This window comes from Solea solea, chromosome 19 (assembly GCF_958295425.1).
Source record: "Solea solea chromosome 19, fSolSol10.1, whole genome shotgun sequence".
Lineage (NCBI taxonomy): Eukaryota > Metazoa > Chordata > Actinopteri > Pleuronectiformes > Soleidae > Solea > Solea solea.
The window spans coordinates 1,385,602-1,402,551 of record NC_081152.1 but is presented as its reverse complement, the minus strand read 5'-3'; the positions used below and the strand labels follow the sequence as shown (position 1 = coordinate 1,402,551).

The 16,950-nt window shown below is 42.9% G+C and overlaps 1 protein-coding gene across 1 annotated transcript in view; it reads right to left on the bottom strand.

Annotated features, from left to right (window-relative positions):
• ttc28 (tetratricopeptide repeat domain 28) overlaps positions 1-16,826 on the bottom strand; it is a 53,650-nt gene extending 36,824 nt beyond the window's left edge. Inside the window, exons 1-2 of the mRNA XM_058617243.1 lie at positions 16,573-16,826; positions 7,946-8,314 (exon numbers count right to left, since the gene is read on the bottom strand). Coding sequence (XP_058473226.1) covers positions 7,946-8,314; positions 16,573-16,602 — 399 coding nt within the window. The 5' untranslated portion in view covers positions 16,603-16,826. The remainder of the gene's footprint in view (positions 1-7,945; positions 8,315-16,572) is intronic.
• Between the last annotated feature and the right edge of the window lie 124 nt (positions 16,827-16,950).

Sequence of the window (16,950 nt, the reverse complement as noted above, 5' to 3'; positions counted from 1 at the left end):
TTTACAACAATGACAAAGACACAGCACACCACGCTGCTCTGTCGCTGTCACTGACCACAGGGGAACAGAAAGGTTATTGTGGAATTATTGTTCAATAACACTGAAACTACCCCGACTTTAATAAGTGTGCTGTCATCTGTGTGTGTGTGTGTGTGTGTGTGTGTGTGTGCAGAGGCAGATACACCACAGTCAGGAGCAAAGGAGCAGTGGCAGAGCTGAGTAGCTGAAGATGCTGTGATTTTCAAATAGAGTGACCAGGATGGACGTATTCAAGGACAACTCAGTTTGAATGGTTTGGAAAAACAGTGTGAGATTAAAGGTTTGGTCACATAGGAGAGAGGAGAGATAGTGATTATGTAGCTGCCATCACAGTTCATCAGGCTGCTGGTTTAAATGAGTCGACTCCACCCACACATACTAATACTTTTGTCTCTATAAAATGTAAGAAAATATTGATAAATGTTGATCAGTGTTATAAGAGTATAAAAAAACCACTAACATTTATAGATTTATCGACTATCAAAATAGATCAAAACAGTAACTGAACCGTTGCAGCCCTATTATTGTATTATTATTATTATATTCAGATAAAAGGAAATAGAGCACAGAGTCACCTGACCATAACACATACTCATACGTGAATCACACCGTCACAGCCTGGTCACGCAGGGTCACACAGGGTCACGTAGGGTCACACAGGGTCACACAGGGTCACGTAGGGTCACACAGGGTCACACAGCGTCACTGTGGAGTCCACAGTGACGCTGTGTGACACACTGTGGAGGCTCATGAATGTTTGGTTATCAGATGTGTTCAGCTTAGCGCGTGTGTGTGTGTGTGTGTGTGTTCCTTATCTAGGTTCACAGTTAGGAGCAGGAATGATCAAAGTATTGATTCAGTAAGGATCCTGGAGCTTTTGACATTGATCTCTTTCCCCTGAGAACAGAAGGAGAGGAGAAGATGGACAGGAGGTGGGGCAACACCTCTGCTCTGCTGGCTGTATTGAACAGAAGGACACACCCCTCAGGTCATAAGTTCAATGACCAAGTGCTCAGCAGCACTGCAGGAAAACATGCTACAGTCTTTGTGTCTTTGTGTGTGTGTGTGTGCACATGTCTGATATGTTGTGAAGTATTATAGAATTGTTAAATATTAAGCACTCTTTATTTTGTGCAGTGAGGTTCATGACTGAGTGTTCACTGACCGTTCCAAACCAAAAATCAATTTTGACCTTACACATTTAGTTTAGTTTAATAGTTAGTTTAAGGTCAACTAACCGACTAGTCAAAATTTCAGGGCTTCAGTCGACCACGGATTTCTTTGGTTGATTACACGTGAATTAAAGAAGTGCAGTTGTTTAAAGCTTCAGGTTCATGAAGGGAGGAGTAACAAAGCAGGAGCTGTGCCCGAGCGTCTCTGTGATTGTGACCAGTGCTGCACTCTAGTGGCTGCAGAGCAAACCTGCGTTTAACTCCCAGTATGACACGTTTAAATCAGACCTGGTGATGAAGCGACTGGGAATCAGCTTCATCACACTGTTACTGTGACTCAGTGATGATGAGGTCGACTTGCACACACTCACTTTCAAGGTTTCAAATGGATTTACTGACAAAGATCACACGACAGAATCTTCTTACAGGAGCTGGTCAGTCTGAGACAAGCATTAAAGGTGTACTCTGTCACTTTTAAATATAGACAAATGTCCGTTACATTAGAAATGAATTATAAAATCAATTCATTTCATGCATTTTACATCACGGATGATGGAGGCAAGATGCAAGCACAAGCGAGGCGAGGCGAGGCGAGGCGAGGCGAGGCGAGGCGAGGCGAGGCGAGGCGCGGCGAGGCGGCTGCACACAGTTGAATTATGGCTGAAATGGAAGTTACACACTGGAACTTTAACCTGGGCTTGTTCAGGATAATACAGTAATAATAATAATGATATTAACGTTTTTATGGTGATAAAATCACATGTTATACACTAACCACAGATGATTTATACAACATAAAATATAATAATGAAAAACTAAAGTAAATCAGTGACTTTGAACGTTGTCTCTACAAATGACTTTAGACTTTAGTTCAATCTCTCTCTCTTTTAATTACAACAACAGAGACAATGATCTTTTTCTCCAGCTGCATAAAAATGTCCATCCCAAAAATATCCCAAGAGTGATTCTTATTGTCGTGCAGAGGAAATGTGTCACTGATGATCATCACGGGAAATTTTAACTTCCACTTTTTTATGATGAATCCAGATTCAGTGTGTGGAATGACTTCATTTATTGTGTCATGTGTCATTTACACAGTACAATCTGGGCTTGTCAACTGTCATTAACCAAACAATAAATGTCCATGGGCAAGAAAAAATAAAGAAACTAATGAATAAATTAAATAAAAATATACCCCACATTTCATTATAATCATTTCTGGATTCACTTTAATCCTGTATCTATAAAAACGTTTATTTCACTGAGAGCAATCAGTTGATTTATTTAATTACATTTTTTATCAATTAATAATAAACTGAAGGGCAGTTTCGGGTGGTTGTAAGGCCTGACAGTGATGTGAAATAACAGCAGAAGTGGGAGAACGGCCTCGTCTGGGAGCTGTTGGAGCAGAAATGTGAAATGAATGTCTGGAGCTTGGAAAGTTTAATATTCCTCAACTGTGAACAATCAAAGCTTGAAGCATTTAAAGTGAATGAGTGAATTAAAGTGAATACATCACAGTATTACAGAAGGAAAAACTCATCAGAGCCACTTCACAAAAGGCTGAGCTAATAAACTCTAAGCTGCTTAGGTTTAGGATATTTAGGAATGTGGGTTTTTTTATACTTTTTTTTGGCCAATAAACAGCATTTTAGCAGCTTAACATTGAAGTTTGAAAACTCCTCCCTCTCCCACAGCAAAATCCAGAGAGAAAATCAGTGTTTTTAGTTCCTGTGGACACAGAATATTACATGAGGTTTTTGTTAACTGAGCTAAAATCAGTTTTTCCTTCGCTGTTATCGAGTGCTGTCAGTCAAACGTGTTATTACATTACATTACATTACATTACATGTCATTTAGCAGACGCTTTTATCCAAAGTGACTTACAATAAGTTATTAACGTCGTTAACACAAACACATTCTAACGGCGTCAATTTTTTATTGGCCTAGCAAACTTTGTGGTTTTTTATAATAAATAATGTTCAATCCCACTGTTTGACACTTTACTTGAGTGTTTCTAATCTTTTGTTCATGAGCACAATAAACATTTTGATTTGTGAAAAAATCGTGAAGTCAATTCAAAGCAAAACAACGTGTGATTCACATGTTTTGCAGAATGGTGCAGCACGAGCTCCCAGTTACAGAACAGCAGGAACAGAATCACCTTAAAGAGGTCGTTTAACAAATCACTTTATTAACATTTATTATTAACACATATGTTATTTAAGAGACTAATCCTTTTTGCACAAGGGTCAGTTCTACTAAGTTGAAGGGGAACTAGAAATGATGGATGTATCGTCATGTGCTGCAGTAAGTCCTGGATTACCCCACTGACCCCAACTGAGGATCCAAAACACTATTCCAGAAAAAAGCACAAATTCAACAGAGAACACGTCCCGTGTCAAGTCATGTGATCTTACGCTTGTGCGACGAGGAAATTCAATATATTCCCTTTGGTTAGATCACATTATAATATACACTTTCTAATATAATATAAACAGGCCAGTTTAGGTCCCGGGTCCTCTCTCAAAGCCTCTGCACGTTCTCTGCACGTTCTCTACACGTTCCCTGCACGGTCTCTACACGTTCTCTGCACGTTCTCTGCACGTTCTCTACACGTTCTCTGCACATTCTCTGCACGGTCTCTGCGCGTTCTCTGCACGTTCCCTGCACGTTCTCTACACGTTCTCTGCACGGTCTCTGCACGTTCTCTGCACGGTCTCTACACGTTCCCTGCACGGTCTCTACACGTTCTCTGCACGTTCTCTGCACGTTCTCTGCACGTTCTCTACACGTTCTCTGCACGTTCTCTACACGTTCTCTGCACATTCTCTGCACGGTCTCTGCGCGTTCTCTGCACGTTCCCTGCACGTTCTCTACACGTTCTCTGCACGGTCTCTACACGTTCTCTGCACGTTCTCTACACGTTCCCTGCATGGTCTCTACACGTTCTCTGCACGTTCTCTGCACGTTCTCTACACGTTCCCTGCACGGTCTCTACACGTTCTCTGCACGTTCCCCGCACGTTCTCTGCACGTTCCCTGCACGTTCCCTGAATGTTCCCTGCACGTTCTCTACACGTTCTCTGCATGTTCCCTGCACGTTCTCTACACGTTCCCTGCACGGTCTCTACACGTTCTCTGCACGTTCTCTGCACGTTCTCTACACGTTCCCTGCGCGTTCTCTGCACGTTCCCTGCACGTTCTCTACACGTTCTCTGCACGGTCTCTACACGTTCTCTGCACGTTCTCTACACGTTCCCTGCATGGTCTCTACACGTTCTCTGCACGTTCTCTGCACGTTCTCTACACGTTCCCTGCACGGTCTCTACACGTTCTCTGCACGTTCCCCGCACGTTCTCTGCACGTTCCCTGCACGTTCCCTGAATGTTCCCTGCACGTTCTCTACACGTTCTCTGCATGTTCCCTGCACGTTCTCTACACGTTCCCTGCACGGTCTCTACACGTTCTCTGCACGTTCTCTGCACGTTCTCTACACGTTCCCTGCACGGTCTCTACACGTTCTCTGCACGGTCTCTACACGTTCTCTGCACGTTCTCTACGCGTTCTCTGCACGGTCTCTGCACGTTCTCTGCATGGTCTCTGCACGTATTCTGCACGTTCTCTACACGTTCTCTGCATGGTCTCTGCACGTTCTCTGCACGTTCCCTGCACGGTCTCTGCGCGTTCTCTGCACGTTCTCTGCGCGGTCTCTGCACGTTCTCTGCACGGTCTCTGCACGGTCTCTGCACGTCCCCCTAAACGTTCCCTGCACGTTCTCTGCACGTTCTCTACACGTTCTCTGCACGTTCTCTACACGTTCTCTGCACGTTCTCTGCACGTTCCCTGCACGTTCCCTGCACGTTCTCTGCACGTTCCCTGCTCGTTCTCTGCATGGTCTCTGCACGGTCTCTGCATGGTCTCTGCACGGTCTCTACACGTTCTCTGAACGTTCTCTGCACGTTCTCTGCACGTTCTCTGCAGGTCTGTGAGTAATATTCGTGCAGCGCGTGGTCACAGAGTCGTCTGTTAATTACAGGGAAGCCTGAACAGTGAGGGGCAAACTCTGAGGTCTTTGAGCGTAAACAGGCGGAGTCTGCTTCCACTTCAGAGCGTTTACTGATGATCTGAACTGGTTCCAGCTACAGCTCCCTCAGCCTCATATTTAGGAACAGGCTTGGATGGTAACATCAAACTCACAGCCACACAATTAAAGGCTCAGTTCGTCCACTTTACACAAGAAACAGAGTATTTTCTCACTTCCTTTTATGTGTAGACTTACAGATCTTGATGTGTGTGTGAGTCAAATGAAACAGCTTCATCCACACAAAGAATGAATTATTGCTCGATTATTGTATTAATCGCATACAAATGTGCGATTAACTGCGATTAATCGCGATTGATTGCTTTTATCGTTTGACAGCACTAGTAATTATTGCAGTCAATTAAAAACTCAAATGTCCTAAACTATGTCTTCACATGAACGGACCAAACAAACAGAAGTAAATAACAAAGCAGTTCATATGAAGGAGCAGACGTTTCCCAGGCTGCTAAAAGTTTGAGAGTCTGAATAAATGCTCGAAAAAAACAACTCTTTGAGAGAATGTAACAACAAAAACAGACAGATGACACAACACAGTCAGAGAAAAGACTTTGCAGCTTCATTTGAATCACAAAGAAACAAAAGACTTTCTCATCGAGCTGCATCGAGTGTGACGACAACACCATGGAGCAAAGAAACAACATCAGTGAAGTTATCCCGATAAACATGTGTGATTCTGACCAGTAACAGCCCTCTGTTCCCAGGACTGACATGCTTTCAGTGAGCAGCAGAGGGACAAACTGTGGGAGACAGAGGGACAAACTGTGGGAGACAGAGGGACAAACTGTGGGACGGAGACTGAGGAGAAAAGAAGAAAAGGAAGGAGAAGAGAGCAAGGAGGCAGCTGAAGCAGAAGTAAATGTCTCACTCTTATTAGTAATTCATTAATCTTGACCTCTGCCTTTGACCCGCTGAGCCAACTGCTATGATACCGCTACTATGAAAGACACACACACACACACACACACACACACACACACACACACACACACACACACACTCTGTTATTGTCCTCTGTCAGTGCCAAATTCAGGCCAAGGCCTCGCCAGAGTTTAGAAAACAAAATAACAGCCGTGCAAAGCTCTGCTCTCACACACACACACACACACACACTGACACACACACGCTGACACACACACGCTGACACACACACACACACACCCAAACACCACTTCCGTCCATTCTCTCGCACAGAGAGAGGAAGTGGAGTGGAGCTGGCCGGGCCCCAGTGGTCCAGACGGAGGACGCCTCAGGACGGACTCAGAGCAGCAGGAAGTGAAGGCCAGTGAAGGCTCACTGTGTCGGTGTGAAGTCCACTTCCTTCAGGTGTAAACAGTCGTATAACGTGAAACAGTCCAATAATGACTGACACTGACACTGACACTGACACACGTTTCTTCACTGCAGTACAGACACACAATGACAACAACGTCAGGTCGTCTCTCCAGATGGATTCTTCTGTCCACAACCATGTGAATACTTTGTGAACGACTTCCCTTTTCTCACGCTGTGAACATCAACCCAGTCCTGACCTGAACCTTCACCTCTGACCCTAACCTCACATAAGAACATATCATTAGGACATTTGATTAGATAAGCCTTCTGTTCTCAAGCTAAAACCAGTCTTTCTTTGCATGAGAATGACTTATCTTTACAGTTACAAATGTGCGATTATTTGCGAGTAAACTGTGACATGAATGCGATTAATTGCGAGTTAACTATGAAATGAATGCGATTAATCGTGAGTTAACTGTGACATTAATGTGATTAATCGCGAGTTAACTGTGACATGAATGCGATTAATCGCGAGTTAACTATGACATTAATGCGATTAATCCCGAGTTAACTGTGACATTAATGTGATTAATTGCGAGTTAACTATGACATTAATGCGATTAATCCCGAGTAAACTGTGACATGAATGCGATTAATTGCGAGTTAACTATGAAATGAATGCGATTAATCGTGAGTTAACTGTGACATTAATGTGATTAATCGCGAGTTAACTGTGACATGAATGTGATTAATCGCGAGTTAACTATCAAATGAATGTGATTAATCGCGAGTTAACTATGAAATGAACGCGATTAATCGCGAGTTAACTATGAAATGAATGTGATTAATCGCGAGTTAACTATGACATTAATGCGATTAATCACAAGTTAACTAAGAAATTAATGCGATTAATCGCAAGTTAACTATGACATTAATGCAATTAATTGCGAGTTAACTATGAAATGAATGCGATTAATCGCAAGTTAACTATGACATTAATGCGATTAATCGCGAGTTAACTATGACATTAATGCGATTAATCACAAGTTAACTATGACATCAATGCGATTAATAACAAGTTAACTATGAAATGAATGCGATTAATCGCAAGTTAACTAGGAAATGAATGCGATTCATCGTGATTAAATATTGTAATGTTTGACAGCAGTAAAAGTTATGAGTAAAGTCATTTTGGTGAGTTCACACATATCTGTGGTTGAGATTAAATCATCCTGATTATGAGGGTTTCTAACGGCCACATGAAGATGACATCACTGAGATCATCGTTGAGTGACAGGCAGATGAAGACATGACGCCGCCCTTAAACCACACAGTAACATTTAGTATCCGCCTCTTACCTTGGGCCACTTGGGGTTGATGAGTCGTGCTTTGATAGCGTCGTCCAGCGCGGTGCTGTACTGACCCAGTCTCAGGTACGCCGCCGAGCGGTTGCTGTACAAAATGCAGTTTTGTGGGTCAGCGGCGAGCGCCTCGCTGTACAGACGCACAGCCAGGGCGTACTCCCCCTGCTGGCAGGCCTGGTTGCTGCGACGCACGCGCTCCAGGAACTCTGCTTTGCTTAAGCTTGACGGAGCGCCGCCCACTGGTCGTTCCAGCCTCTTCAGAGTCGCTGCTGAATGGATACCAGGGGATGAGGAGGAAGAGGAGGAGGAGGAGGAGGGAGGGTTGGCAGTTCTGCTGGAGGAGCGAGAACCGAACAGGGAGAACTGAAAGAAGAAGAGGACGGAGAGGAAGACAAGGAGAGCGACGAAGAGTTCAATTAAAATGGTTCTTACATGAGACAATCAACAGAAAATGAATCACAGAGAAAATGTTTATAAAGACTCAGGTAAAAAGTTAAACTCCTCCCACCACCTCAGACTGTTATTCATACAAATAGAAACATCTACTGAGATGCTAGTTTTACCATCTCAGTAAAACTAGCACATGATGCACCGCCGTCACCTCCTGTGTGTGTGTGTGTGTGTGTATATGACACTGCTTCCTGGTTCCTGATGACTTTACCTCAATACTGTGTCTACTTTACCTCGATACTGTATCTACTTTACCTCAAAACTGTATCAACTTTACCTCGATACTGTATCTACTTTACCTCAAAACTGTATCAACTTTACCTCGATACTGTGTCAACTTTACCTCGATACTGTGTCTACTTTACCTCGATACTGTGTCTACTTTACCTCAATACTGTGTCTACTTTACCTCGATACTGTATCTACTTTACCTCAAAACTGTATCAACTTTACCTCGATACTGTATCTACTTTACCTCAAAACTGTATCAACTTTACCTCGATACTGTATCTACTTTACCTCAAAACTGTATCAACTTTACCTCGATACTGTGTCTACTTTACCTCGATACTGTGTCTACTTTACCTCGATACTGTGTCTACTTTACCTCGATACTGTATCTACTTTACCTCAAAACTGTATCAACTTTACCGCGATACTGTGTCTACTTTACCTCGATACTGTATCTACTTTACCTCAAAACTGTATCAACTTTACCTCGATACTGTGTCTACTTTACCTCGATACTGTGTCTACTTTACCTCAAAACTGTATCAACTTTACCTCAATACTGTGTCTACTTTACCTCGATACTGTATCAACTTTACCTCAATACTGTGTCTACTTTACCTCAATACTGTATCTACTTTACCTCAAAACTGTATCAACTTTACCGCGATACTGTGTCTACTTTACCTCGATACTGTATCTACTTTACCTCAAAACTGTATCAACTTTACCTCGATACTGTGTCTACTTTACCTCGATACTGTGTCTACTTTACCTCAAAACTGTATCAACTTTACCTCAATACTGTGTCTACTTTACCTCGATACTGTATCAACTTTACCTCAATACTGTGTCTACTTTACCTCGATACTGTATCAACTTTACCTCGATGCTGTATCAGCTTTACCTCGATGCTGTATCTACTTTACCTCGATACTGTATCAACTTTACCTCGATACTGTATCAACTTTACCTCAATGCTGTATCAACTTTACCTCGATGCTGTATCTACTTTACCTCAATACTGTGTCTACTTTACCTCGATACTGTAAAAGATCCACTTTGAAAGAACGTGCATCGTACACAGGGTGTTTCTTGTTTTTACACAGAATTGCTTAGCTTGCCACAACGCCACCTGCTGGAGAAGTAGGTAATGCCACATTAGAGATAATGGTGAGGAAGTTATAAGTGTGTACACTGAAGTGTTTTTATTCTGAATGTGCAAACGGCCAAAAGCTCTTAAAGATCCAACCTTATACGATATAAGGTTGTAGTGGATGAAAGAGTAAAACACTGACGTCTTGAGCGTCTCTTTTTGGATTTGCAGGTGATTTGATGCATATACGGTATAATGTAACATAAAGTCTGTTTTCCTGTGAGTGCACATGCACAATAACCATTGTGTTTGTGCAGATCTGTCATGCTGGGACTCACATCCACAAGGAAACGCTGCAAAAAACAAAAACAATCTCTCTCTGTTAAAAACGTTCCCTGTAAAGACGCCTTTGTTTCAGGAAATATCTCCGTCCACATGGAACCCCTGAAACGACTCAAAGCTCTGTAGAACTTACACCAGGTCTGTGGTTACGATGTAACGCTACGACAAAAACAGAGAAGAAAACGTTTTACACGTCACAGTTACTGTATAATAACAGACACAGAGGAAAGAAAGGGAATAAGGTCTGTTTGTATATTTCATGTATTTAGAGACAAGATATAACAGAATATACAGTAATCTGATTTGTCTGCATTTCAGTGAAGACTAGAAGCCGGCACGTAGCGGCGCTCACCGGCCTCCGGTCGGAGTATTTTCTTTTGTATTTTTATATTTATTATAAATGAAATTCCTCACAGGGATTTGTGTGTTTATACTAACTAACACTGGCTGCTTCAAAGCTTGAGACAGCGAGACTCTCGCGGGGCAGCGAGTGCAGTGCATGCTGGGAGTTGTTGTCGTTCATCTACATGAGCCAAAATGACATATTAATTATTTTTCTGTCTTTCTCGGCCAAGAAGACACTTGCTTCAGTTATTATTTCACATTTCTTCTACATAGACGACTCAGTTTTAATAGACGTTCATCTTTCCAACGGTGAAATATTCCTTCTATCTGCACGGGATCAGAATTATCTGGGCTCATTTTAAAAGTAAAAGTCGCTGTCATTTTTACGACATTGTCCAGTAATGACGACAGAGAAGCTCTGATGATGACTGTTCTCCACCTCCTCTCCATGTTAAACTAATCCCGTCCAAATCGGGCTAAAGAAAGGCGGATTTCTTGCTTTGAGAGGCGGCCATGTTTGTTGTTTCTCAGTTGTTTCAATAACGTGTTTTCAGTTCCAAATCACATTTGTTGTACATCACTTTTTAGTCGTAGTAGTTTTTCATAGTACAGTGATATAAGGAGTATTATCACTTTCTTTACTTTATATCATGTCACTTTTTTTAATCTCTTAATTGCTTATACTTAATAACATCATGTGCTGTTGTGTCATAAAAAACGCTGCTGTTTTACTTTCTTTCTATCACCTTTATAATCAGATGTAACATTACAATAACAAAGGTGATGGGATGTAGCCTGTCTGACTGTGATGTGATGAGGCGACAGGCAGCCAGTGTGAGCCAGTGTTGAGAAAGACAGATGGACGACCTACAAACACGTCTCAGTAAAACTACGCTGGGAAATGCACCTGATCCTCTGGCTCCATTCACAGAAGTCACAATAAACAACTTACTGCTGGAACAAGCTACCACACGCACGCACGCACACACACACACACACACACACACACACACACGCACGCACGCACACACACACGCACGCACGCACACACACACGCACACACTGTTGTTGTTGGTGAATGAAACTAAACTGCTGCGTGCACTTTCCTCTCCGGGTCGATGCTAACAGTTCAAATTCCTCAGAGAGAACAGGAGTGAGAGAGAGAGAGAGAGAGAGAGAGAGAGAGAGAGAGAGAGAGAGAGAGAGAGAGAGAGAGAGAGAGAGGAGGAAGTCAGACGGCGACTCAGACAGTGAGATGAGGGAGTTCTGTTCTTCTCATTCATTTTCTCTGCAGACTGTGCATGCTGAGGTTAGCGCTGTGTAGCTTTAACATTGAAATGCTGCTTCCCTCCCTGATCTGGTGTTTCCAAATTTGTCTTTTCACCAGAGCTTACACCAAGGCCTTCATTATCTCTCTCTCTCTCTCTCTCTCTCTCTCTCTCTCTCTCAAACACATGCACAGTGTACAGTAACTGTGCAGAGAGACTCCTTAAAACTTCCCAAAACTTGCAAATGCATCATTCAACAGCTTCCAGTGCCAGGTATACAAATGCACGTTATTTAAGGAACTCATTAAAGAACTGAGGGTGCAGTTACTCCAGCCTTGTTTAGTCCAGTTAAACTGAAACCTGGTGCACTTCCTTTAGGTTTGTGTCAACGCAGCCAACCACGGAGCCAGACTCTGGTCTGGTTGAGAGTGATGGTCTCAGACCACTTACAGGTGAACTCACTGCTGTGAACCTAATCTGCACCAATCAAAGCAAGTGCCCCTCAGTTTTGCTCCTTTCAAAGCAACACTGCCCTTTACGTCATGAAGACAGGTTTAAAACACAAAGACTTTCACTCAATCCCATTTCCTGTTTTCCCGTGCCCCTAATTTAGCTCCAGCCCTCTGTTGTGTGCATTGTGTAGAGGTGTAGTGTCCCACGGCTTCAAAATGACACTTTTCAAGGGCAAACAATGACATTTCTACCAGTTGAAGCAAATTCAAGGAAACTAATGTGACTAATTCAGAAACATCGGCACGGTAAAAGTATTGGTTGGCCGAAGAGAGCTGAAACAACTAAGAGCTGAAACCCGGCGTCCGGAGTGTACAACAGAAACCTGGAGACAGGAGACCAAAACCCGGAGACCAGAGCCTCGGTGTCGGACACCGTAAACAACGAGCCGCTGGTGTGTTTTAAGTCCACTTGGAGCTAAGCGGCTAACAGCTGGTGCCGCGGCACAGAGTCACATGACAACACTGGTCATGTGACTCAACTGGCTGCATTTGATTGGCAAGATTTTGTCAGCCATCGCCAACAGGGAGAGAAATAGGTCGCGCATGTAATAAAAAATAAATAAATAAAATAAAGTAACGACCGCCACTTAGCCAAAATGAAACAGCATAAAGTACCGTTCTTCAAATATATACTCATGTAAAAGTAAAAGTATGTTGCAGTAAAACTACTCCTAAAACTACAATTCATCCAAAACGTTACTCAAGTATATGTAACGGAGTAAATGTAGCGCGTTACTGCCCAACTCTGCCACTAACCCATGTAATCTGGTTCCAGGGAGGACGCTAACCCAGGGTCAGTGCTCATAATGTGAAATGGGTTTCAAACTCCCTCAGGAGTGACAGAGGGTGAATAAATAAACCTGTTTATGAAAGTTTCAGCATCCTGGAATATTTTCTGCTCCGTACTGTAGCTGAAGGTCAGTGTGGCGTCCGACGTCCCTCAGTTTCTTTATCGCTCCGTCAAAGTCATTGTTGAGTGACTTCAGGTGAGAAGTCCGGGTGTACGCTGACGCTGACGCTGACGCTGATGCTGATGCTGACGCTGACGCTGATGCTGATCATGGAGCACGAGTGTCCGTCGAGTCCGTCGAGTCCGTCGAGTCTGCTCTCTGGGAAAGTATTGGCCCAGAGAAGCTGCAGTAGAAGCTCAGCAATAAACCGAGTTGGTTTGCTTTTCCCAGCCTTTTCTGGAAAGACTGTGATTTCATTGGAGCGTATTGATTGACTCTCAAGATCAGTCAGCTTGAGTTTAGTGGATCTGTTGATTTCAGTTAGCTCCGCCCCTCCAACGCTATGACACGGGATTCGTGGTCAGCTCCACCCTCCTGCGTGTTGTGTCGTCTGTGTTGAGTCTGTCGCTCATGTCATCATGCAGTTTTCATTGAGCGAGCATGGACTGTGGATTTGAGGGTTCTTCAGTGCTGCCATTGGTTTAGCTGCATGCTAATGTTGTCATGTTTCCTGCAGGTTTACTTTTGGATGATAAGTTTGTGACAAACTGTTTGTCCTTAGCTTTGTTTCTGCTGGAGACGCTTATAGTGGTGAAAGGGTTCATTTTGTTGAATTGTGTCTTCTCCATGCGACGTTGACTTGTGATGTGATGGAGCATGAGTCACTTTTAACACAGCACACATTCTCGACTTTTTTAATCAAGCTTCTCCATCTTGGCTTATTGAGTGACCTGTGGTGCAGAGTTAGGAGTTTAAATTACGTACAGTATGTCTCTGACAGACGGCGTTTGTGGGTTTCATTTGGAAACAATCACGCTGCCGTTAACAGCAGTGAGGTTCATCACTCTTCTTCTTCTTCTTCTTCTTCTTCTTCTTCTTCTTCCTCTTCTTCCTCTTCTTCTTCCCAGCCTGAGCAAACAGTGAGTGGATTCATTCAACCAGAAGAATCTCTTTTGTTCTGGTTGTTCAGTTAGTCGTCCCATGACGTTACAGTATTAACCTGAAACTGTTGAAAGTTTAAGTGTAATAAGTGTAAGTGTAATTATATCATTAGATCAATACATGTCACTGTAGTCCATAAGGCTGTACTCACTTTAAAAAATTACAAATAAGTATGTTTATTTGCACGCACACATGCACGCACGCACACACACACACACACGCACACACGCACACACGCACACACACACACACACGCACACACGCACACACACACACACAAATGATAAAGAAAAAAAAGTTTGGCTGCATGAACACAAGTTGGCACAGGAAAGAGTTCAGTGTTGGAGAAACAACAGCGTTCTCACACACTCACTCGCTCACATGCAGAAAGGACCAAAACAGACAGAAACACAACATGAATATCCTGCTCAAGTCACACACACACACACACGCACACACACACACACACACACACACACAGGTCAAAGGGAGGATACAAGTATACATTCCTGAAGAACAACACAGAGACACAGCCATGACGTGTGGAGCTGAAATACCTGAAATACACTCATCTCTGTTCTTCGTCTTCTGACTGAAGTTATGTTGTAGGTGATGAATTGAGACAACAAGCTGCACACACACACACACACACAAAGTCCCTCTTATATCTCTATAATGTCCAGTATTTGTAGAGCTGTATCATTGTACATACATGTATGTATTATTTGACACTTGTAGGACAATCCCAGTACTACTGTATTACTACATTACTGTATATGGGTCTTCCTGTGACACCATGTGACCTGACTACATTGACGTGAGTATTTGACAGAGTATTTTCCCTCACCTAAAAAACTTTGTTGCACGATAAATAATAAAAAAAGGCTACAATTAACTTCTTGCTGCGTTTCCTCATTTTGGCAACTTTAGCTCCTCCTCCCTTTCTGTCTGCGACAGCAGTGTGACAGCCTCCTCGCCCGAGGTCACACAGAAGGTGTCCTGAGCCGTAAAGGCTGCATGGACAGTTAGCATATATAAAAAGAACGACTCGCAAGTGTGACTCGGTTCTTAGTCCAAAATATTGGTGTCATTCGTGAACGTCACAGCTCTACGCCTACGTTGACTCAGCCACCAAATAAAAGTGCTGTTCTCAAACACAAGTGTGACCCAGGCTTTACCATTCCAAACCGTACCATGACGTAAACACAGCATAAAGTCTAATCTGCACCCAGAATGCCCTCTGCTTGACGAGGCAGTGATTACTTCTAACCTGCAACTGAACAGGAGTTTGAACTCACCTCTGACCCCTGAGGTTTAAACAGTGCTAAGTAATTAAAGTTCACATAAGGGATCCTGCTCTATTCTACTTTTATTTTATAGGGAATATGCAGTTGAACATAGTTCCAAGACTGAGCAAGAAGCTAACAACTGCTAAGTTACTACTCCAGTCCCTGGTTGGGATTTTCTATGTAAAATACATTGTAAAAAGAAATGTTTTTAAATCCATGACAATGCATCACAAAGATGAACAGTATCACAGTCAATCACAGTCAATCACAGTCGACACATACATCAACAACTTTGCTAAAATGAGCACATCTCTGATTGGATTTGAGCAAAGATTTAAACTTAAAAGTAAAATATTTTTTAATTGAATTTATTTGATATTGAATTCCATGATTGACAGCCTTTTACAGAAATGACTGATATTAAATGTCCTCCAGGTCCACTGCAGGCTTTCAGCTGGGAACGATTTACAATAACAGCTCAATCTTTAAGAGCTGCTCTCACACACTGCGTTTTAACTCTTTTAACTTTAACTGAATAACATTCCCCTGTGTTATTGCTCAATCTGTATTGTATTTTTCTTGTTAATGAATGATTTTTTACGAATATTATAATATCTTATTGTGTCTAGTGCATGCTAGGATTGGGGCTACATGTAAAGAAAAAGAAAATAAAAAGAATAAAACAGCCTGAATTCAGGGATTAAAGTATCTCAGAATATAGGCTGTGAGAAAACAGTTACAATTCTAACTTTAATCTCAGAATTATGACTTCCTTCAGAGAATTGAAAGTCAGAATTCGGACTGTTTTTCTCCTCAGAATGAGGGCAGAGGTTTAATTGCATGTTAAACACTTTGAATTCAGAGATTAAAGTCATTATTCTGAGAAAAGTACAAAGTAAATGACTGTAATCCACAGGCAAACATGAAGCTTTCTAACGGGTTTTCAAAGCAGATGAAAGTGAGGTGAGCTCGTGCAGATCTCTGTGTAAACTTTCAGAGTAAATCACTCGTCATGTGATCTGAGGCTGTAAACTGTCACAGCTTTAACCTTCTCTCTGTCTGTCTGTCTGTCTGTCTCTCTGTCTGTCTGTCTGTCTCTCCGTCTGTCTGTCTGTCCTCGCGCCGCTGCCACCCAGACTCAGAGCCGCCGTGACGGTGACATCCGTGAAAGCGATCCCTCGTTCCCCGCGTGATCTCACCTTCTCTTTCCTCGTCCTTTGCTTTTCCATCTCTGCTAAATCCGGCACGAGCGGCTCCAAACTTTCATCCCAGCCACAGAGAAGAGAAGCACGAGCGGAAACCAGCTTTTTCCTGCTCGCTCACGTGAAGAAGTGCGTGCTGAGCAGCGATAATCCGCCAGTACTTTGTTGGGAAAAGTCAATCCAGTGAATCCAGAGTGAATGCGCCATGTTCCGAGCTTCTCCTCAGTCCGGTGAGAGGCGGGGATCCGGTCCGCTCCATGGCTGCAGCCTTCAGCGAGGGTTCAATTACATGTTGATGACATCACAGAGGAGTTGAGTTACCTGACAGATACTCCACAAAACTTAGTCCGTGAGCTTATAATCTGAGCGTGGAAT